This window comes from Sebastes fasciatus, chromosome 14 (assembly GCF_043250625.1).
Source record: "Sebastes fasciatus isolate fSebFas1 chromosome 14, fSebFas1.pri, whole genome shotgun sequence".
Taxonomy (NCBI): domain Eukaryota; kingdom Metazoa; phylum Chordata; class Actinopteri; order Perciformes; family Sebastidae; genus Sebastes; species Sebastes fasciatus.
The window spans coordinates 31,064,372-31,088,846 of NC_133808.1; the positions used below are offsets into that span (position 1 = coordinate 31,064,372).

Consider the following 24,475-nt stretch of genomic DNA (forward strand, 5'->3'; position numbering starts at 1 on the left):
AAAATGACGATCATTTAACTGCGTGTGTGTCGAGGTTACATATAGTAGAGTACAGGAAGCCACACAGTGCGGTCCATCAGGTGGGCCTTCAGGTGGTCCATCAGGTGGTCCATCAGGTGATCCTTCAGGTGGTCCTGAAAGCTGTTTCATTGTTAAACGGTGCAGAGTGACATGAATGAGTGAAGAGAGACTCCATTGATAAAGAGGCTAAATATAAACACACAAACACACACACACACACGCACACACACACGCACACGCACACGCACACACACACACACACACACACACACACACACACACACACACAGAATGATTAAAGGCCTGAGTGAGGCAGGAGAGCTTTTTAATCAATCTAACCCAAACACCAACATGTAAGCTGCTGAACACACGCACGCACAAGCGCACGCACGCACGCACAAGCGCACGCACGCACGCACACACACACACACACACACACACACACACACACACACACACACACACACACACACTCACACACACACACACACACACACACACACACACACACTCACACACACACACACACACACACACACACACACACACTTTCAGCCCAATCAGCTTGACCTTTTCTGTCCCTCTTTTGTTGCTCGTCTTCCACTTGTTATTCCTTCTCTCTCTCTCTCTCTCTCTCTCTCTCTCGGCCCGACGTTCCCAAATCCTGTTTCTTCATTCTGAGGCTTCTCTTCTAAATCAGCCTGCTGAGCTCTCAGCATCCGCATCGCTGCAGCTAACCGCATCCCCCCGCCCCACGGGAGGCCCTCTGTGTGTGTAACTGATTGTGTTGGATGGTGTGTTTCAGAGTGTTTTCACTGATCATTTGATACTCATGTGTGTTTAATGTGTTTATATGAGCATGTCTTTCTGTGTAAGAGTGTGTGAGAGTTAATTATATGGTAGAGTGTTGTTATATTGACTGTGTAAATCACATTAGAGACTGAGTAAGCGTCCACATCCCCCCAGGTCCTCTCTCTCTCTCTCTCGCTCTGTAAATGGGACGACAGTTAGTGAACTTAGTTCGTCACAATGACATGTGAGGATGTTTGAAAGAGGAGCGAGGGAAGACAGTGTGAAGGTGGTTGAACACCATAAAAGCGTTTTCCCAGAGGATGGATCTCCTGCTGCTGTTCATCTATTTGATTGTGTGCATCAATTAATGATAGATTATTATGTCAACATTTAAATATGTGGCAAAAAGTTTCAAGTTTATTTGTCATATGCATTTAAAGGTACAATGTACAGTGAAATGCATTTTACCCTGATGGCTCTCTCAGCCGTTCAAATCTATAAATAGTACACTAGATAAATAATACAATAAATAAGACAATACCTGAGAATACAATTATAAAACAACCTAAAAACCATAAAAACATCCATAAAAAACAATCCACAGCTCTGCATTCATTTAGCGCTACTGTTCAGCAGTCTGACCGCCTGTCTCTGAGGGTAAAAACTGTCTCGGAGGCGAGAGGTCCGAGCTCTGACGCTCTGTAGGCGCTTCCCTGAAGGCAGATAAGAGAAGAGACTATATGTGCTGGATGACTTGTGTCCTGCACAATACAAAGTGCTTTTCTCCCTGTAACTGTGGTAACGGGGATCCAGTAATAGATGCTGTTTTCACTGTCCTCATCAGGAGTTTGTGGTCATATGATGTAATGTTGCCAAACCAGACCAGTATGCATCCAGTTAAGATGCTTTCTATCGTGGACCGGTAGAAGTTGATGAGGGTTTTAGTGGACATGTTTCTTTAAAAACCTCAGAAAAATAAAGTCTCTGTTGAGCCCTTTTTATGACACAACTGATGTGCAGGGACGAGGAGAGGGACGAGGAGATATGGATGCCTACAGCAGGAACATGAAGCTGTTGATAATTTGGAAAGGAGTGTTATTTATATCAACCGTTTTCACAGATTGAACAGAAGTAACGGTGTCCTCCTAGTTTTTGTAAACCCCTTATTACAATGAAGGATAATCTTAATGCTACAGCAGACACTGATATTTTAGACAATAGCGTGTTAATAGTCTTAAATCCTGAAAGAGCTGAACGGTGGTTTCCCTCACCAGATTTCGAATGATTATCTCTCACCAGGGTTTTCAACTTTTGCAGAATATAAAGTCTGTGATTCATATTAAAGCCGGGGCATTTCCATCATATCCTGTAAGCTGATGAAAACTAAAAGTCTTTGTGTGGTTTCAGGTGGTGAAGACGGTGGGTCTGAGGGAGGTCTGGTTCTTCGGCCTGCAGTACACCGACAGTAAAGGCTACGTCACGTGGCTCAAACTCAACAAGAAGGTGAGACACCTTCAACACAACCATGTTACCGCCACTAGTCCTGTCTTCTGTTCCTGTCTTTATCATTTAATTCCCACAACTTAAAAACATGATATTAAAGTAATGAAGCCTGTAAACAGTCGTCCTCTCGAGGTTAAGACTTTAGAGAAACTAGAAAACCTTAGAAGTAAACTTGTTTTTATAATCTTACTTTAATATTCTGTTTGTCAGAAGCTGCTTTAATCCAAAGAGCATCATCTTGTTTCCATTAAATCTTCTTTAGAGTCAGATTTCCTCGTGTGTTTACAGACATGTGAGGGGTGAAAGATGAAACATGTGTGGGTGTTTCTCCCTCCAGGTGACCCAGCAGGACGTGAAGAAGGAGAATCCGCTGCAGTTCAAGTTCAGAGCAAAGTTCTTCCCAGAGGACGTGTCTGAGGAGCTCATCCAGGAGATCACACAGAAGCTCTTCTTCCTGCAGGTACTGATGGATCACCGGGCAATACCAAGATATCCAGGTGGTCGGGTCGACCCAGAATGATGCCAACACAAGTTGGACGTGTTCTGAAAACTCAGCTGGGATTTACAGCTGTTGTCTTCGTATGGAAACAGGATGTTGGGTCTGAAGCCCGGCTCAGACTGCACCAGTTTATGGCTGATTGATCCACGATTCAACCCTCAAATCGGAAGAGAAATCTGGTTCGGGACCTCGGTCATACCGATGTTCGGCCCAGATTATCTGGTAACGTGAGGGGTTTACAGACCCAGTCTTAAACCTCAGAGCTCACAAAGAAGAAATCACTGATCTTAAGTATAATTAGACTGCAAATCGACCGCATGCTGCGATGAATAAAGCCTCGGCCACACCGGGAACGTCAGCAGCGCGTGGCGGCTGCATTACCAGTTTTTTTTTATTTCGGCGTTCGTGTTATCAGGTTAGAGCAGCCGCACTGCGGCTCTGCTGCGTCTCTGCAAGAGATTTGAGGTCTCACAACATTACTATAGTTTCAATGTCTTTCTGTAGAATATGTTACAGAGATGAAAAAGAAGTAAAGACTTATTTTTAAATCAACACTCAAGCGTTTTTTTTTCTGTGGACAGAATTCCTTCATTTGTTAGCATAAGGCTTTTATTCTGAAATATTTGCAGGACAGTGCTGTAGAACATGCAGTGACTTGCAGAGCTCCATGAATGAATATATTACGGGGTTTTAATGGTGGATTATTACTATTATTTACAAATTACCACACATTTCTTAACCTTTCTCTGACTAAAATAAATATAAATGACATTTATAATGAAATGAAATGGCCATTATGAAAGGCAAACTCTATGTAGAAAGAAAGAGCTGACAGCAGCAGCAGAAACGCAGCTGGTCTGAACACCCGACGCGTGAATCACGCAGCCGCCACGCACTCCTGATGTTCCCAGTGTGGACGAAGCGTTAATGGTAGAGACAGGACTGTATGTCTCTACCATACGTGCTCCCTGATGACTGGTTCGAACGCTTGATAGCGCACATGAGGGATCGTTGTCACACATTTTTTAATGGATTTAATGAACTGACAGAGTCCAGCCATTTTAACAGCTTTTGACCTGTCAATCAGGGAGAATACCTGCGACGACGTGCTTCTATACATGGCCTTAAATACTGACCAATAAGATCACTTCCTGAACAGATTTCACCATCAGCACATGGATTTATTCACAGTTTAGCTGTTGAAATCAGTCTAAAATCACATGTCTGCTGGTGGTTGGTTCACTTGCTTTCACACCACAAACGAACCGCACCAGAGTCCACTTCCTTGCAGACTTCGTTGTGGTTTCAGGTGGTCTCGGTTCGGTTGTTTGGTCCACACCAGAGTTCAGTTAACAGCTTTCACATCCAGCCCAAACCAATCGTCATCAACCGTTGATGATTTGGTGTGAAAGCACCAGGAAAGGTTGACTAAGCATCTCGATTATCCAGGCACCTACTGATCATGTGTGTGTGTGTGTGTGTGTGTGTGTGTGTGTGTGTGTGTGTGTGTGTGCAGGTGAAGGAGGCCATCCTGAACGATGAGAACTACTGTCCTCCAGAGACGGCCGTGTTGGTGGCGTCCTACGCCGTCCAGGCCAAGTACGGAGATTACAACAGAGACAATCACAAGCCGGGTTACCTGGCCTCCGACCGGCTGCTGCCTCAACGGTACGGTACCGTCCACACACACACACACACACTATACTATCCTATACTAGTGAGGACCCACGTTGAAATAATTGATTCCTTAGACACTAAATTATGTGTGAAAACTGAATTAATTTACATAAATGGACTGCTTTTATATAGCTGCCTTCGCTGACGAGCAGCTTTACAGTTCACCTCTCATTCACCTGTTCACACACACACACACACACACACACACACACACACACACCCACACACTGATTGCGGCAGATGCGAGGCGTTTGCGTGGCCTCTGGTCATCAGCTCGGTGTTCAGTTTCTTGCACAAGGACACTTGAGACATTTGGGCAGAAGGAGCTGGTGAACGAACCACCAAACCACCAACCAGCCTCTAGTCCTGAGGTTCCCACTGGGGGGCGCCAAAGATCACAAGGGGTGCACGAGGATTTGTCTGCTCTGAAGTTGTCAAAATTAGATTTGCTCATATATTTCTTGTGTGTGTGCATGTTGTGTAGAGTTCTGGAGCAACACAAGCTGACCAAGGAGCAGTGGGAGGACAGAATACAGACCTGGCATGAGGAGCACCGGAGCCTGCTCAGGTACGGTCATCACGGTTTGACCATTATCGGTTTTTGAACACCTAAATGTCGTTGTGTGTGTGTGTTTAACATTGTGTGTGTGTGTGTGTGTTTAACATTGTTTGCATGTGTGTGTGTGTGTGTGTGCGTGTGCAGGGAGGATGCGATGATGGAGTATCTGAAGATAGCTCAGGACCTGGAGATGTACGGCGTCAACTACTTTGAAATCAAAAACAAGAAGGGGACAGAACTGTGGCTGGGGGTCGACGCCCTGGGACTCAACATCTACGAGCACGAAGACAAGTAACACATGCACACACACACACACACACACACACACACACACTCAGACACTCACGTGAACACGCTACATATACTCACAAAGTTGTGTAGGACCAATTAATCGGCGGCGATAGGATGTTTTACGTCTCTGATAGCGGCCGGTGGCTGCACAGCCGCCGCCAGTCACGCGGGGACGTACGTCAGCGTTTTGCACGGAGGCTTCATACATAAAGACAGTGTAGAGGGGGAGAAAAAAGGTTCTCTCTCGCATATTCAACGCAACACTATCATCTGTTTGTCCCAGATACAAGTCATTCACTGTTACTTTAACTTGCCGATTTGGTGTTCTTTCTTGTAAATAATCCAGCCACGTAACCATCCATTCATGACATAAAATCGCACACTTATGTGCGAACATTAATGGTTTGCAAGAGTGGCATTTAACAATGTACGAGATGCAAAACAGAAGTAATCCTGGCCAGCCCATTGCAAATAAATTGAAAATGTTCCAATGATGTAATCCACCAAATCACACTTAAAGATGTTCTCTTATGAATGATTAAATTCGGGGTGACAAAAAACGGATTTATAAAAAAAATAATGAAAATGTAAAAGTAGCCGATTAGGCTGCTGCAGAAGTAAAGAAGATATCGCCTTTTTCCTGCTACAAGCTATGGTTATTATATTGGTCGACCTCTATTAGGACCCTCCGAGGGTCAAAAGATAAAGCAGAGGGGTCCCAACATCTGATTAACAGAGAAGATATTAACAAAATGAAATGAATCACTCTTTTGGTGGAACTGCAGCGAGCAATTTTTGTAATTGTCTGTCTGTTTTTATTTTTGCCACAAACCAAACTACCTTCGTGGATTAGTAAATTTGTATTAAATTGATTTGATTTGAGTCGGAAGTAGACATTACTTCATTTTATAGGACGGTGAGACAAAACGCTTTGGGTTTAGTTGATGTGATCGGCACCTCATAACCTCCAAACTGAAAAATAAAGAGGAAACCAGACTTTATTTAGAGGAATAAAATCCAACCTTCGATCCCCTTTGTCTTAAAAGATATGTCACATACATCAAGTGTTGCACTTTTCTGTATGAAAGTCTGAAAATGTTATCTTCTATTAATATAAATATTACTGTTATCTGTGAATTAATTCATTAAGATGTGGAACACTGAAGCTAGATTATAACTAGTTAAAGAATATCAAGTGTGGACTGTCAGCTCTTTGGTGGCTGTGGGTTGTATTGGTTTGACAACAGCGCCCTCTTGTGCTTTTAAACAGAATACTCTAGTCTATTCATTCAGACAAGCATGCACATATAAATATATAAAGTGACAGATTCATTCATTTCTTCCCTCAGGTTGTCACCAAAGATCGGCTTCCCCTGGAGCGAGATCAGAAACATTTCCTTCAGCGACAAGAAGTTCGTCATCAAGCCCATCGACAAGAAAGCTCCAGTAGGTGTTGGAGCGATGGACGTGTGACCGATGAGGTCTTTTTGTTTTAACGCTATCATGTGTATTATTCACCCTCCGTGTCTCCTCCAGGACTTTGTGTTCTACGCCCCGCGGTTGCGGATCAACAAGCGCATCCTGGCGTTGTGTGTGGGAAACCACGAGCTGTACATGAGGAGGAGGAAGCCCGACACCATCGAGGTGCAGCAGATGAAGGCTCAGGCCAGAGAGGAGAAGCACCACAAGCAGATGGAGAGGTACAGTTTCAGGACTACGGGCTGGTCTGGACGCACAAATCTTTCCTTTATTACTGCTGTGCTTTTTATCTACTCCACACAGGATGAAACACACTGTACACGCTTTGTTATATTTAAATAAAATGCATCCAATGCAATGTAAATCACACATTTTATATCTGTTTAAAATGAACCTTAAAGATGAGATTTGTCAAGTATTTAATACTCTTATCAACATGGGAGTGGACAAATATGCTTATATATGTTCATAAAGTGGGCATGTCTGTAAAGGGGAGACTCGTGGTACCCATAGAACCCATTTACATTCACATATCTGGAGGTCAGAGGTCAAGGGACCCCTTCGTAAGTTCGTAGCGTTATTTAACCTCCTTTGCGACAAGGTTGTTTGACACGGTTGGTAGCAATGGCAATTAATTTGATACCAGTATCTTCACTCGACAACAAATTTGCGTTCACACGTTATTATCGCGTAAACACCTAAATGTTATACTTTTTAATAAATATTAAATTGTGTTGTACAAAAACATATTTGCACATGACACAGCGGTCAGTACATCCACACCGAAGAACATTGAACACTACAAAGTTTTCCATATCAATGGATTATCACTTTTATAAAGTGAAGATGTTATACTTATTGTCATTGAGGAGTGTCCATAAACCACCTGAAGTTATGTCACTGATAAACTGATTATTCTCCTTCATATCAGCAGGTTTACATGAGAGACACACAAGAGACTAGGTTACTGGGAGAAATCAGATGATAGCACGGCATTGGGAAAAGGTCTTGATAAGACCAGACTCAATACAAAACATCCTGTGAACGTTTCCACTATTGTCATGGCGTATATCTTCAGATGATCAACAGATAAGTCACCGTCTGGTGTGATTTCTGTGTTGTTTCTGCAGAGCGCAGCTGGAGAACGAGAAGAAGAAGCGCCAGCATGCGGAGAGGGAGAAGGAGCGGATAGAGCGAGAGAAGGACGAGCTGATCGAGAGGCTGAGGCAGATCGAAGGGCAGACGCAGAGAGCTCAGAAAGGTACCAACGCCAACACCGAGCATGTACAACACTTGTGTAATGTTAGGATACTGGCCTTAGGATAATAATTATAATAAGACGTCTTTGATCCTCACTGATCACACAAGTTTCAGCTGATCTGTAACTCCTATATCTATGTTATGTGTGCAGAGCTGGAGGAGCAGACTCGCAGGGCTCTGGAGCTGGAGCAGGAGAGGAAGCGGGCCAAGGAGGAGGCCGAGCGGCTGGATAGGGAGAGGCAGGCGGCGGAGGACGGCAAGGCGGCGCTGGCTCAGCAGGCTGCCGACCAGATGAAGAACCAGGAGCAGCTGGTACCTGCACCCTCACACCAATCACACCAATCACACCAATCACATCAGTCACATCAGTCACAGCCTCTCGTCATTTATCAAGCAAAACTACCAGATTCTCAAATAGGAGAAGATGCTAATTCTGTTTCATATCATTGTAAACTGTAAATATCTTTGTGTTTTTGGACTGTTGAATCCAGTCTGGTAACTTGGTAACCGTGTGTTGTTATCTTGGACAGGCTGCTGAGTTAGCGGAGTTCACTGCCAAAATCGCTCTGCTGGAGGAAGCCAAGAGGAAAAAAGAAGACGAAGCAACAGAATGGCAACACAAGGTAACCTCGGTTTATAAAGTGGCTCTGTGACCTGTTCAGGTGTTTGGGCTCATTATTCTCTGCTACTATTTTCAAATATAAAAACTGGAAATTAAAATCAAGAACTAAAACATCCGGGTAGAAAATTTCTGCCACATTTAATGTGGCACCCAGTTAGCACAAAGGGAAAAGGCTTCACCAACTCCCCCAAAAAACTGTCTTTGAGTCCTGCATCAGTGCCACCAACTTTCATAATGTGGGTTACCTTGAAACACTCACTCTTAGTCAGCAGAGACAAGGGGCCTTTCTCAAACCGGACCCTCCCCACTCCCACTCCCACTCCCACTCCCACTCCCACTCCCACTCCCACTCCCACTCCCACTCCATGAAGGAGAGCACTCTGTTTATAGTCCCACTAGCAGCTGAATGAAGCTCCTTCTTTAAGGTGTCGGGTATAAATACAGCACTCTCTACGACGGAAACCGTCGTAACGTTTGGTAACCGTGGTTGTGGAGGGGATGTGCAAAGGTTCTTAGTATTAATAAAAAGAATATGCAATATACAGAGAAACTAAAATAAAACGTATTCCCATGTTTCTTTGGTGGTATTTATTTTCTTTTTTTGTGAACATCTTCTCGTGATGTTTATGAGCTGCTTGGTTTTTGCAACAGTCCCTGTATTTATACGACACTTTATAATCGAAGGATCACGTGCATCGTTTTATAGACTAGACATTTGATCCTAAATTTAATGTAACCTTAAGTTGTTAAATGTGTATCTTAGTTTGAGCAGTTTGTACAGATAGTTGCATGGAACTACATTTGTACGGAGCGTTTTCCATGATGAACACAAAACGCTGTTGCACGTGGCCAGTAAGTCGATGCAGGCTCGCTGTTGGAGGGTTATACAACCCACTTCCACTCCCCGCTAACTGGTTTGGGATGGCACTTAATATGGCAGACCCTCCACGCGAATGCGTAAACGGAGTAGCAATGGGTAGGAGGTGGATTGAGAAATGCCCAAGGACTGAAGTTCAGAGGAAACTGGAGTTTCCAATTGGTTAGGAAAAAAACAGAAAAACGCAGATAAACACAACATTGGACAGATTCTAATATCACGTGCAGCTGCTGTAGTTTTTAGCTTTTTAGAACTGTAGTCACTGTTTGATCTGCTGCTTAATCAGCAAGTTGTCCTTCCATTTTTCTGTGCCACTTTTTATTACCCATAAGCTGATCCGTCCTCACCACCAGAGGGCCCCGTTTACCACAACGTACAGCCAACAGTGTCCTCTGGTGGGAAACAATGTTTTGATGGCTGGGAAACCAAAAATATCTTAACTAATATAATCCCTAATATAAACCCTGCATTTTTCTTGAAATTATTATTTTAAAAAAAACAATATTTATTTATATTTGCTAGGTATTTTTTTCCAAATTAGATAACAAGTAAGAGAACTATGCAAGCACAGGAACATTATCAACACTAAAGCATCCCTCGCCTACTCCCCATCCATGTCTTATTTATGTTTAACACACTGATGGATGTGTGGATGTCGCTGTCATTTTCCGGTGTCTGTGGCTTTTTGGTGTGGATATTTGAGGGTGTATTTAATAAATGTGTTCATGTGTTTCCAACACATGCTAATCTGTAAATGTTTAAACTATAATTTCAGCTCAGAGTCCTTCGAGGTGTTTGGCTCCACATCAAAGTTAATAAAGTGTTCTCACATGACCTCATATCAGTAGCTTTATTATCAACGGCCTGGAGAACACCAGACATTTACCAGTGCACATACACGACTAAATTAATGTCTTTTTAGGTAATACATACAGAAGAGTTCAATAGAAAGAACAAAGCAGCAACACCCAGACTTCAGTAAGCTATTTGGGAAGATACTCTCTACTTTCCACCATCATATTTAATGTTACGTTGGAACCAGCTTGCATTTCATACGGCTAGACATGTCACATAAAGTGTAAGATAATAAAACACATTAGAATCACAACCTGGTGGAGACTCCAAAAAATATTAAAAACAAATTACCCTTCATCTTTCTCAGTGGGTAGTTGCATTTTTGTGTGCCTTGTTGTAAGTTTTTTTATGTGTGCACTTTATTAACCAACAGGATTCTTTGATGTATTTTATTGTACTATTTACTATTAAAATAGCAGGAAATGGTTCCAGACTAATTATAAAGTACAGTATGTAAGTATATAAGGCTCTGTATCTGTACAGAGGAAGCAGGTTTACAGATACAATTTTAATTTGAAACCTTTCTAGTATAGTAGATTTTTTAGTTTGAAGCATTCAAGAATAAAAATCTGATAAATATAAAATAATATCATCTGCATATAGACACAGATGGCGGTACATATTGGCTTGATACATTTTAAAAAGGAAAGTATCGGCAAGCATTTTCATACTTGTAAAAAACAATATTCACAATTATTATGATTAAATGTTTTTGTCCATATCTTTCTGTATTAATGTCTGTAAACTGTTCCTCTCTATAAGCACGCATGTGTGTTTTTCTTTACAGGCTTTGTCAGCACAGGACGACCTGGAGAAGACCAGGGAGGAGCTGAAGATGGCCATGACGTCTCCGCCGGCGCCGGAGGACGAGGAGGACGAAACCAATGCCGAGGCGAGCGCCGAGCTCCTCAGCGACGGCGTCTCCAGCCACCGCAGCGAAGAGGAACGCATCACCGAGGCGCAGAAGAACGAACGTGTCAAGAAACAGCTACAGGTAGAGCGGCAGGAAATAAAATGTATTGATTAGGCAATAATACAATATGATCATTTATCGACTTCGATCGGATCGTGATGAACACAATTATGTTGTCTAAATTGATAATAACGAGCACATGCTAACTCAAATTTTTCAGAAATTGTGATGCAACTCAGTTCAATGCGATTAACAAATAGTGTATAAATGGAAGTATTTATGATTTATTTTCTCTATAATTTCAGTTGAAGCTGTTATGTGACCTGATTTTGGCCATATTTCCAAGCCCTAATTAAAAAATATAAATGAATGCAAAGATGAAAACCAACAACAACAACAACAACAACAACAACAACAACAACAACAACAACAAGCTGTAGCCAAAAACAGAAAAGTGATATAAAATTGAAATATAAAGATAGAGAAGATTAAAACATACGGCACATATAGAGCCAATTAAAATGCATTTCAGTTGTGATGTGCAGGTGTGCTGTGCTCGGTCACTGTGTCAGGTGTTTTCAGTTACTCTGGCTGATTAGACCTCTGCTCAGGTTGAAGTGGGCAGAGTGGAGGAATGATAAAGGTGTAAACTGGTCCGCCCTAACAGGTTCAACAAAGCTAACAGAAGACTCAGGAAGATGTCAATCGATGAGTTTGTTCAGTCAGTCCTGAGAGGAGCTCTAATCAGCCAGAGTAACTGAAAACACCTGATTGGATGTTCAGAGGCTTTAAATGAGACAAACTACAAACACCTGCTCCAAAGAAAACCTGTTTCTACAAAAGCTGAGTCTGCTTTCAAACCCTTTATGCAGAAGGGATTATTTCTAACATTTCATCATTCTTGAGGCTTCATAAGCAAACTGCAAATGTTTGAGCTTCCTGATTACTGACTGTGGTCATTACAGAAACAGAAACCAATGAAACAAGTGCTACAAAACAAATTGTGTCACACAAAAACAACCTTTAATATGAACCTATAGTACCATTTGTTTTTACACAAATCTATGAGGATAAAATAAATATTCAAGGTGAAGTCGTGGCCGAAGCTCAACAAGAACATGACCTGCTGATGAACAACTTCAGAATTCAATGTTTCGCTGTCTCTCATCACCCCGCTCTCTCTCTCTCTCTTCTGTCTCTCATCACCCCGCTCTCTCTCTCTCTCTTCTGTCTCTCATCACCCCGCTCTCTCTCTCTCTCTTCTGTCTCTCATCACCCCGCTCTCTGTCTCTCTCTCTTCTGTCTCTCATCACCCCGCTCTCTCTCTCTCTCTCTTCTGTCTCTCATCACCTCTCTCTCTGTCTCTCTCTCTTCTGTCTCTCATCACCCCGCTCTCTCTCTCTCTCTTCTGTCTCTCATCACCCCGCTCTCTGTCTCTCTCTCTTCTGTCTCTCATCACCCCGCTCTCTCTCTCTCTCTCTTCTGTCTCTCATCACCCCGCTCTCTCTCTCTCTCTTCTGTCTCTCATCACCCCGCTCTCTCTCTCTCTCTCTTCTGTCTCTCATCACCCCGCTCTCTCTCTCTCTCTTCTGTCTCTCATCACCCCGCTCTCTCTCTCTCTCTCTTCTGTCTCTCATCACCCCGCTCTCTCTCTCTCTCTTCTGTCTCTCATCACCCCGCTCTCTCTCTCTCTCTCTTCTGTCTCTCATCACCCCGCTCTCTCTCTCTCTCTTCTGTCTCTCATCATCCCGCTCTCTCTCTCTCTCTTCTGTCTCTCATCACCCCGCTCTCTGTCTCTCTCTCTTCTGTCTCTCATCACCCCGCTCTCTCTCTCTCTCTTCTGTCTCTCATCATCCCGCTCTCTCTCTCTCTCTCTCTTCTGTCTCTCATCACCCCGCTCTCTCTCTCTCTCTTCTGTCTCTCATCACCCCGCTCTCTGTCTCTCTCTCTTCTGTCTCTCATCACCCCGCTCTCTCTCTCTCTCTCTTCTGTCTCTCATCACCCCGCTCTCTCTCTCTCTCTTCTGTCTCTCATCACCCCGCTCTCTCTCTCTCTCTTCTGTCTCTCATCATCCCGCTCTCTCTCTCTCTCTTCTGTCTCTCATCACCCCGCTCTCTGTCTCTCTCTCTTCTGTCTCTCATCACCCCGCTCTCTCTCTCTCTCTTCTGTCTCTCATCACCCCGCTCTCTCTCTCTCTCTCTTCTGTCTCTCATCACCTCTCTCTCTGTCTCTCTCTCTTCTGTCTCTCATCACCCCGCTCTCTCTCTCTCTCTTCTGTCTCTCATCATCCCGCTCTCTCTCTCTCTCTTCTGTCTCTCATCACCCCGCTCTCTGTCTCTCTCTCTTCTGTCTCTCATCACCCCGCTCTCTCTCTCTCTCTTCTGTCTCTCATCACCTCTCTCTCTCTCTCTCTCTCTTCTGTCTCTCATCACCCCGCTCTCTCTCTCTCTCTTCTGTCTCTCATCACCCCGCTCTCTCTCTCTCTCTTCTGTCTCTCATCACCCCTCTCTCTCTCTCTCTCTTCTGTCTCTCATCACCCCTCTCTCTCTCTCTCTCTTCTGTCTCTCATCACCCCGCTCTCTGTCTCTCTCTTCTGTCTCTCATCACCCCGCTCTCTGTCTCTCTCTTCTGTCTCTCATCACCTCTCTCTCTGTCTCTCTCTCTTCTGTCTCTCATCACCTCTCTCTCTGTCTCTCTCTCTTCTGTCTCTCATCACCTCTCTCTCTGTCTCTCTCTCTTCTGTCTTTCATCACCCCGCTCTCTGTCTCTCTCTTCTGTCTCTCATCACCCCGCTCTCTGTCTCTCTCTTCTGTCTCTCATCACCTCTCTCTCTGTCTCTCTCTCTTCTGTCTCTCATCACCTCTCTCTCTGTCTCTCTCTCTTCTGTCTTTCATCACCCCGCTCTCTCTCTCTCTCTTCTGTCTCTCATCACCCCGCTCTCTCTCTCTCTCTCTTCTGTCTCTCATCACCTCTCTCTCTGTCTCTCTCTCTTCTGTCTCTCATCACCTCTCTCTCTGTCTCTCTCTCTTCTGTCTCTCATCACCTCTCTCTCTGTCTCTCTCTCTTCTGTCTCTCATCACCTCTCTCTCTGTCTCTCTCTCTTCTGTCTCTCATCACCTCTCTCTCTGTCTCTCTCTTCTGTCTCTCATCACCTCTCTCTCTCTCTCTCTCTCTTCTGTCTCTCATCACCCCGCTCTCTGTCTCTCTCTTCTGTCTCTCATCACCTCTCTCTCTGTCTCTCTCTCTTCTGTCTCTCATCACCTCTCTCTCTGTCTCTCTCTCTTCTGTCTTTCATCACCCCGCTCTCTCTCTCTCTCTTCTGTCTTTCATCACCCCGCTCTCTCTCTCTCTCTTCTGTCTTTCATCACCCCGCTCTCTCTCTCTCTCTCTTCTGTCTCTCATCACCCCGCTCTCTGTCTCTCTCTTCTGTCTCTCATCACCTCTCTCTCTGTCTCTCTCTCTTCTGTCTCTCATCACCCCGCTCTCTGTCTCTCTCTCTTCTGTCTCTCATCACCCCGCTCTCTCTCTCTCTCTCTTCTGTCTCTCATCACCCCGCTCTCTGTCTCTCTCTCTTCTGTCCAGGCTCTGAGTTCAGAGTTGGCCGAGGCTCGGGACGACACCAAGAAAACCCAGAACGACATGCTGCACGCCGAGAACGTCCGGGCGGGCAGAGACAAGTACAAAACCCTGCGGCAGATCCGCCAGGGCAACACCAAGCAGCGCATTGACGAGTTTGAGTCCATGTGAGCGAGCCGAGCAGAAGGGTGGACACAACGACATAGAAAGAGACCGTTAGTCTCGTTGCCATGTCAACGCCTCACTTTTCCTTGTAAAAGCCCCAAAAAAACCTGCCGCCACCCCCAGGAACTCATGCTGTTTGTTTCTATCCAGGAGAAAGACCGGCTAACGGGCTCCGTAGCTTCAGCCTCGCCAAAGCTCTACTAGCAGCGGTTGGCCAATCACACTGCTACCTGCTTTTTAGAGCTCCGCCCCCCCCAACCCCAACCCCAACGAAGCACACGTCCTTTAATCTGCAAGCAACGCATCCTTTCATCCACCTGGACTCCTCCCTTCTGAAAAGTTGTAATGCTTGCATGTAAGATAATGAAACAACAACATGGACCGTTAGACAAAGTGAGAGAATCAGCTGATATCCTGCTTTTACTCAACAAAATAAAACGGACATTTGTAGCTTGTTGATGTTGCCGGCACGCTCGCCCGTAACGCTTTAATCTCTGTACCTTACTTTTACGTCTTATGTCATCAGTTGAACAATTTAAATAATTTGTTTAAAAAAAAAAACCTGCCTTATTCGTCTCATTTCCAGTATAGTGTAACTTTTTGTCATTTTGTGTTGGGAAAGTCTGTCATTGATCTGTTAATGTTGCATCAGCTAACTTCTGTCTTCTTGAACGGCTCACTGAGCAAACAGATATGCAAACTAGATTTTACATTCTTACTGTGCTGGCGTTCTCCATCCATTGACACATCTGTTCAGAAATATATTTTGCCCAACAATAAAGAATGAATTTATATTTCCAACTATGCAGCAACAGTACGATCTTGAGAGTTGGAACCGGCAGAGTTGGATTTATTCTCAAAGGGTGTTCGAACATGACGCACAAAGTTGTTATAAAAGGCAATGAATTTGCTGCGTAACGCCCGTTTGTCATGAATGACTTTGCTGTTAGTAAATTCTCTGACTGGGAACCGTTAAAATCTCTTCGGCTTGTGTTAACCACAGACATCTAACTAAAAACCCATTGACTTCTAGACGAGGGAACCGGAAGTGCTGTGTTTTAGGACTCATTCATTGCAGCACTCTATAAGGAAACTCACGAGGAACACATGAAAGCTTGAGTCTGGCTTTTATTGCTCACGTTTACATCACACACAACAGTCAACATGTCTCATTTGGCCTCAGTTTACAGCCCAGGTTCTGTAGGGATGACAGGTTTGTTTTCAGTGCTTTTCTTTTGGGTTTCATTTCCTAAAGCTCGGTTGAGTTCCACAAACGTCTGAAGAGAGCCACTCCAAAAGGAAAGAGATTAACAAAGACACCATTAATGACATGAAGGTCAAATAGTGGAAAAGTATTTCAGCCAAAAGTTTTCATCAGTTTAAAGCAGTGCCTTAGTATTGCACCCTTAGTAGGTACTTTTGAAACACTATTTATAATCAGCTTTGGACCATCTTTTGGAATGAAACTCTTTATCTGCCAGCAGGACTCACAGTGAAACAGCAGCAACGGTCAAACACTTTAATATCTGCCTTTTATTTTGGTTTCATATAACAACCATAATACCGTTGACCTGAGCAAAGGGGGAAACAAACGGAAAGCAATAAAACAGCCTTTCACTTGGCTTTGATCCCTGAAGAGGTGCAGAAAGGAAGCCGTATTAAAGCACATTAGAAATAAAGGTGGGAATAAACCGTGATAAACAGGGACGTTGTTGATATTTTACATTTCTTTTCTATTGAATAAAACAGATGGATTTGAGGTAATTTTAGTCAAAAGAGCAACAAATTACAAAACAGCATTTTATCTGTCAAGACAACATGAATTCTTAAAGGTGTGTTCAGTCTGGATGTGAAGAGGATGTGAACAGAAGAAAGAAGCAAGAATATCACCCTGATATGTTTTTACATAAAGAGTGAATGAAGATCAAATTTGTCCAAATGCATCGAGATGATTTATCCCCCAAAAAACTGTAAAAGAAAAACAAAAATGAAGTGATGTTTGACTGATACGACGGAGTATTAGGGCCACATTGAGGGGAATAAAGTCATAACTTTATAAGAAAAAAAGTCGTAATATTACGAGAATAAAGTCAGATGTCTACGAGAAAAAAAATCGTAATATGATAATAAAGTTACAACTTTACAAGAAAAAAAGTAATTTCCTCCTCCACAAAAGAGTCAGTTTCCCCATCACATTCCTCATTTTCACATTATTTCCCCTCTAAAATAACACAATTTATAAAATTAGGACTTTATTCTCGAAATCTCAGATTAATTTTTTTCCTCAATGTGGCCGTAATACTCCGTCGTAGTTCCAGTTGAAATTTCTGCCTCGGAAATTCCGACTTCCCAGTTCAAATGGAACGCAGCATTATACCCTTTTTCCCACCAAATTATACGCATATATGCTTTAAATTCAGAAGAACCCTCTAAAAATAGGAGATAGACTCCTTTCCCCTTTGCCAGTCGACGAGTATTCCTTTCCGTTTTATTTTTTCCTCCTGTGTCACATTCGACGTCAAAAACGCATCAGAAAAAAAGGAATGAAAATGTTACGGTGGTTACTTCTTTTTAATATCTTTCAAACTCTGTGCCGACTAATTGTGAATGATGTTGGAGCGCTGCTTGGACGGAAACGCATGAAAAACGTTAATCATAGATAGCAAACATGCCAGAAAACAAGCGTGTCCATCCACCAGTCATGTTTCCATCGCTACCGATCGGAGCTGGAACCGATAAATACCCGTGACTACTGCAGAGTCATTTGTCCTGGGAATGAATGCAGATTGTGACCTTTCTAAACTAGAACTAAAGAGCCAGAAGTTAGAGGGTGTTGGAGGGTTTCCTGTCCAGTGGGAAAGAGACTTTACACTGTCATGGCTCACTGAGAGACTTAGAGCAAAAACATCGTTAGCGTTACTAGTAACACCTGTACCTGTGTTGCTAACGAGCAAGCTTGTTGCTACACATGCAGGAGGTTGATACGCAGACAGCGTCACACACTAACTTGTGTTGGAACTTGGACAAAAAAACTGAAGAACTTCACTTACTGAACACGTACAGAGACGATAAAAACCGGGGAGAGACTCAAGAAAACAGAAAGAACTGCAATGGTAAGTTTTGCCGACAGTCTGAACACTGTCAAGAAACCAAACCAAACATTAACACAGTTAGCAAAGTGTACATCCTCTTATTATTCAGCAACACTGACTACAATCTCTTCTCGCAGGTAAACATGTACAATTATAAAAAATAGCTCTTAATCATGATCATAGAAAAATAGTTTTTGCCCTCACACGCTAAATAAGGCTTTTAATATCCACAGGAATGTTAACGCGACACCTTCAGAGGTCTGTTTAGTTCAACTGTGTAGAGCGTCTCGACCGCGGTGGCGAACACTAGCACACAGTGCCAGCCGTGACTGACTTAACTCAGCCGTTAACGTCACAGCACAAGGTCGCCAGAGCGTCAGAGACGACCTTTCAGATCACAGTACGGCCCTTGAGAAAGAGACACTTTCAAGTAGCTCCGAGACGATAAAGAAGAAGATATTGTGGTTTAAACTTTCTGGGAAAGACGTTAGGAAAAAGTTTGGAGCCTGTGGCACAAATTTGGAAAGCAAGCTCATTAAAACCTCTTTTACTGCACTCAAAGTCCATTTTAGCTCCAGAAATACTGTTCTGAGGTGGAGTGAGACGCTAACAAGCTTCAATATGTCTCGTGAGAAGTGAGACTTTAACCACAGCTTCATTTTAAACACCTTTACCCACGGTCATATCTTCTTTTCACCCCGGCTCAGGTGTTTTTTTTGGGCTACACAGTACCATGCTTTCAGTTCACTGACAATATAAACATTAACTGTTTCCAAAAAAGTGCATCTGAGTCTTTCTCTTTCCTGCACTTGGAAAAAAAAAGAGGAATAAACCCCCCCTCATATAAATATAGACTAAGTACCGAAGGTGACACAGTTTGCCACAAATACTCAAAATATTCGAAATATTTTTTTAGTTTAAATATTCTCATATAAAACAATGATCTTGTTTAAAAAGTTTATAGGATACAATTTGTATCAACAACGAGAGGCGACTAGATGAGATGTTAACCAGGCAGGAGTTGGTTCAGCTCTACAAACACTTCATCAGGCATTAGGATATCCCATTAAGTGGGGATGGTAATAAAAATAAGATTATTATTTCATACAACTAATGCATATCGAAGTGCTTTACATTAAGAAAAAAAAAATACTTATATGAAATTCGTAAATGAACGTAATTTTGTAAGAGACAGGATTGGAAATTAATTATAATAATTACTTTTGATCAGACTTTTTACTGTGTTTCCTCATTTTATAGATTTAATGAAAAAAAAAATAACTGACAGATTATTTTGTAATAAAAATAATAGTTAGTTGTACAGAACATATTACTTTGATATGTGAAAAAATCGAGACATGAAGTTTAAGCGAGTCATATTTGCTTATTGCTGTCTAAGTGAGGTAATTAGTTCAAGTCCTTGATGGTCATGAATTAATTAACAAAGTTATTAACGACATTTTTGTATTTTTCTTAAAATTTCTTTCTTTACTAAAAGTTTTAATTTAACCAATGAGATTATTAATGCCTCTGAGAAATGTTTGTAGAACTAAAATCTTTACTATCTATAGATATTCCCACTCTTGTCGTGATATTAAATGTGTGTTGACACTCTGTGGGAATATTTAAATGTCTAAAAGGTGTTTCCCAACTCTCTCCAGTCTGTTCCTGTGTTTTACTGCGAAGCTGTGGATCTAACAGAAGGGTACTTCTACCCTGTTAAACCTCCTCATGGAGACCCTGTGTCTCATACAACACAGACATTCACACACATTAAAAACGTAATAAATTAACACATATTTAAAATTAAAAATCAAAATAATCTTCTTTCCACCTGCTGGTGCTCTCTACAGCCACCGTCGTATGATTCAGACTTTAAGGATGGAGAAGAACAGAAAGAAATGATGAGCTGTGAAGTCAGCTGACAGGGTTACCCTACTGCAGCGGAGGAAATATTCAACAGTGAACAACACCTCGGGGTTTTCGACTGGAGTTTTTGTTATCTTCTTTTGTGGGTGCCGCTCAAGTTTCACTTCCCCTCGGGGGGAAATCCACTACATCTCACCACAGCTTCTGATCGGCCACCTGTCAGTACAGAAAGAAACCCCTTCATCCGTTCGTTGAGCTAATTCGAGTTTGAAATACAGTGGGAATATATTCTACGATTGAATATAGTCTTTTACATAAACCCACGCTGTCGTCGCCTCGGTGACTGGAAAACAACTACATCACTCAGATGGAAATTTGAGTTATACCCTGATATGATTGAAAAAAAAAGCAATAACAAAAAAAGTGCCAAAAGCAGAATCATTTTTAAAATATGTAAATAACTTAAAATATAACAAATAAATTAATTTAAAATGAACAAACGTATTAAAAGCCTCCCTAAGCACTCCGGTGTCTTGACTCATAACAAACCCCCAACCTTCCCTGATCTTAAGTGCTGATATAGCAGACATATTTATACAAAAATATGGCAATTTGGGGGATTTCCCTTTACAAAAACATACCATTAAAATGAATGAGACAACTTCCCTGCAGTGAAACTTAAGCAGTACATTAAGGAGCTTGTGCTTTTGGTTTGTTTGTGTGTGTCCGACCTGACATTTTACGATGATTGCAAGGCATAAACCCGCAGTTCACCTTCAAGAACCGTGCTGCGATTTCTCCATCAGAATCACAGCCGCCAGCTCCTGAGCATCCACCACGTGAGGGTTCCTGGTCATCACCATCCGCACCAAATCCAGAGGGAAGATGCGGCACAAGTTAGCAAACACCCTCTCTCTGAGGTCCTGGTATCGACCCAAGGCGGGGGGCTCCTGGTGCTGGGGCGCTGGCGGGGGCAGTTTGTGGGTAGTGATGGGTGGAAGGGACAGCTGGGGGAGCGGTGGAAGACTGGATGCTGAAAGGCCACGTGGTGACGAATGGGTTTGCCTGCTCCAAGGAGAATGCCAAGCGTTCTCGTGGACGTCTGGAAGGCTTTGGAAGGCGTACGGGTCGTAGCATGGCTTAGGGGACGGCTGGTAATGGGGATCCCAGTTCATCTGATGCTGTGGTTGTTGGTTTAGCCCAGAGTGGTTTATTCGGGAGTGAAGCGGCGACCCTTTGTACAGCTGGGAGTCCTGGAGCCCGCCTTCCTGCCAAAGGGAGCCCATCATGTTACGTCCGAGAGGGGAGCTCTGAGAGTGAGCGGTGGATGTTTGGGGTGGACGAACTGGGAAGTCCCCCGGGAAACCGCTCAGCAATGGGTGCTGAAGGTGGGGTGGGATGTAGGCTGAAGGGGACTTGAAGGAACGTGGAGATACATGAGAGGTAACAGAAGATGGAGGGTCTTCCAAACCAAAACCAAGTTGTCTCCGCAGTGCTTGAGGATAGCCCAGTCCAGGAGGAACACGGCTCACAGGGCGGGCGTACTGGCCGGAGCAGCGATGGTGGTGGTGGTGATGGTGGCACTTGGGGCCGTCGTCTAGCAAGAGGTCAGGGGAGAACGAGTCCGAGCTGCCTTCGCTGCTACAGTCCGACAGCAGCACTCCAGTTCGCAGATCAGCTGGGAAGAAGCATTCAGGGCTCGGTGGCACCACCAGACTGAGACCGGAGTAGGTCTTCATCAGAGAGCTGTAGCCCAGCTCTGGAGACTCACATCTGTGGTAAGTTTCAGCCTCTCTTGGTCCAGAGGCTCCAGCGACCCTGGAGGATCTGCCTCCACCACTCCCCCCGGGGTGCTCCCATCGGTCACAGCCTCCTGATGAAGGGGGCCCCCCCGGAGCCGGATACCCCAGAAAGCTGCTGCTACAGCTGCTGCTGCCGCTCCCCCTCCGTCCTTCCACTTTGGACTGGATCCGCAGCCTGTCCTCCAGGAGGTCGGTGAAGGAGCTCCGCGGGCTTGGGTTGGGCTGTTTCTTTGGAGTGCACCGACTTGGCTCAGCCTCGGACGTTCCTTCTGGTTGACCAGAACTTTGGCTCTTCACCATCAGGGCGTCTTCCAGCAGGCCTCTAGAAGCCGCTGACGACATTTTGGCGCTGGCACGGAGCTCGTCGGCCACGGCACGCTGGGGCTGGCTGCCCCGTTCAGGGTGGTAAAACTTGCACTTGTGGCCGTATGTGCACTTCTTCCCTAAAGGAGGAAAAAAGAAACGTATTTGTCATTAATGTGCTGGAATGAAAATGTTTTGTAACGTCTTTGTTCAGGCTTTTTGTCGTACATCGCTCGTAGCTATACCTACGAAAAGTAATGCGGTGTAAAGACCCAGACCCACCAACCCAACATCAAAGAACTAGCGGCGATAAAGGCCAAGTGTTGCGTCGCCTCACGTCACCTTTGTCTTGGCCGACAAGTTGCACTTGAACGCACCGTGAAGACTACAGCCGACAGCCGTTGATTTATTCGTCTCTTAACTTCCGTAGTATTTTAACTCAAACCACCATCTGGACAGTCGTAGGAAAACGCACGAAAAATTAGGAATAACTTTTGGTAAGATATCATACGAACCGTTGTATGAGGTGATACGTTGCTTTGTTAGCGGATAATATTTGAAAATAGTTGAATAAATTGGGGCTCATTCTTTTTGTTTTTAATAATTCAAAATATATTTAGAAAATGAAAAAAGCCCAAACACTCTTACACCCTTGGAAAGGTAGAACCAGATAAAAGCAGTCAACAACATCAAATATTTCTTATTTTAAGACTATATATTTTGATAGTATGCAACCTCTACTGCTCCCATATATATATATATATATATATATATACTGTACATCTGCTTCTATAATTACCATATACCAAGTATTTCCTTTATTATTGTAATGTATATTATTTGTAAATACACTTTTTTTATTCTATTACTGTAAATGTATTTTGTTTTCGTTGTGTCATTTATTATTATTTTTATTTTTATTTTATTTATTTTTTTGCTACTTAACTTGCTGTTTTCTTAATGGAGCATCCCAGCAAAAAAGTATTTCACATGATTGTACTTGTATAACCGGTGTGACAATAAACATCTTGAATCTTGAATCAAAAGATGCGTTCCACTGACAACAACATAAGTGCATATGAGTTCATATTTTACCATAAGGACACGGCTGCTTCCTGTGTTCAGGAATAACAGGCCTCTTCCTCAGGAAGTTCTCCAGACTGGGTCCGTGTCGTCCCAGCGGGTCGTCTGGTGGCATGAACCTAAATACACAGTTCATAGATTAAACACACAATGACAATAGATCACTTAAATAATACAAGACACAAGAAGGAAGTATCTTTTCTAGTGTGCACAGAGGGGATTAGATCAGTGACGAGAAGTCATAAAGATCAAAAGAACAGCGATGAGGAAATGAAAGTGTCTGGTCAGTAAATAGGAAGTCCTCCGATAATCTCCCTGCATGATGCATTGTGCAAATGTTAGAGGAACACCGGCTTGGTTTTAACATCTTTAACAAGTGTTCTTTAGTGGTTGGGACAAACAATGGACTATTGTTCTGCAAGTCACAAGTAAGTCTCAAGTCTTTGCACTCAAGTCCCAAGTCAAGTCTGTCAAGTCCCGAGTGCCCAACTTTGAGTTTTGAGTTTGGTTGAAGCTGAAGTCATTTTGCATACCATAATTATACTTATGACAGGAAAATGCAACCTAAAGGATTTGTCCATATTCTATAACATATCATTTCTAAAGGTATTAGCACTTTTCTCCGTTGCTTACTTGTCGTTTACGAAGGAGTACATCAGTAGACGCTCGTCAATGAACTTCTTCCACTCCGGCTTCTCGTTGGCGAGGTCGCGGTAGTTGTCGTTGGAGACAATGATGCCGTCTGACTCGTAGGCCAGTTTGACTATGAAGCGGTCGTCGTAGCAAACCACACGGCGTCCCTGCACGCGGCGAGACGGAGTGAAGACCAGGATCTTCTCTTTCTCTAGTCGCCGGAGGATCTCTTGGTCTGAAGAAAGAGAGAGAGAGGGGAGAAGGTTAGACATAAAAGAAAGGACAAGAGAAATGTTTTGGTATTGAAGAAGACGATAGACAAAGCAGAGGATTCAGGTCCGTCCTTTTGCTAGTCAGAGTCATTTCATTAAGACTTCTGAAAGCTACAGTAGCTGTTACCTGTGATCAGAGCATCCGGGCGTGACTGCTCTTTTCTCCAAGCGGGGACAAAGACAGTTATGTCCCGGTGACCTTGCTCCAAGAACCAATCAACAGCCAGCTGGATGCCTTGACAGGAGAACACTTCCTTATTCCCATGACTGCAAGAGAAGAACGACATGTTGAAGGCTCAATCGGGGATGTGAATGCAAACAAAAGAGTTGTT

At 43.4% G+C, this 24,475-nt stretch overlaps 2 protein-coding genes across 3 annotated transcripts in view; one reads left to right on the top strand and one right to left on the bottom strand.

Moving 5' to 3' along the window:
- LOC141781914 (radixin) overlaps positions 1-15,890 on the top strand; it is a 42,005-nt gene extending 26,115 nt beyond the window's left edge. Inside the window, exons 4-15 of the mRNA XM_074657894.1 lie at positions 2,221-2,316; positions 2,654-2,776; positions 4,332-4,483; positions 4,977-5,060; positions 5,196-5,342; positions 6,692-6,788; positions 6,879-7,042; positions 7,952-8,082; positions 8,233-8,393; positions 8,612-8,704; positions 11,223-11,429; positions 14,931-15,890. Coding sequence (XP_074513995.1) covers positions 2,221-2,316; positions 2,654-2,776; positions 4,332-4,483; positions 4,977-5,060; positions 5,196-5,342; positions 6,692-6,788; positions 6,879-7,042; positions 7,952-8,082; positions 8,233-8,393; positions 8,612-8,704; positions 11,223-11,429; positions 14,931-15,095 — 1,620 coding nt within the window. The 3' untranslated portion in view covers positions 15,096-15,890. The remainder of the gene's footprint in view (positions 1-2,220; positions 2,317-2,653; positions 2,777-4,331; positions 4,484-4,976; positions 5,061-5,195; positions 5,343-6,691; positions 6,789-6,878; positions 7,043-7,951; positions 8,083-8,232; positions 8,394-8,611; positions 8,705-11,222; positions 11,430-14,930) is intronic.
- Positions 15,891-18,193: 2,303 nt separating this feature from the next.
- The window catches only part of LOC141781908 (putative ribonuclease ZC3H12C), a 32,609-nt gene continuing 26,327 nt past the window's right edge, over positions 18,194-24,475 (bottom strand). For both annotated transcript variants that reach the window (XM_074657880.1, XM_074657881.1), the window contains exons 3-6: positions 24,271-24,410; positions 23,872-24,106; positions 23,251-23,357; positions 18,194-22,295 (exon numbers count right to left, since the gene is read on the bottom strand). In XM_074657880.1, coding sequence (XP_074513981.1) covers positions 20,827-22,295; positions 23,251-23,357; positions 23,872-24,106; positions 24,271-24,410 — 1,951 coding nt within the window. In that variant the 3' untranslated portion in view covers positions 18,194-20,826. The remainder of the gene's footprint in view (positions 22,296-23,250; positions 23,358-23,871; positions 24,107-24,270; positions 24,411-24,475) is intronic.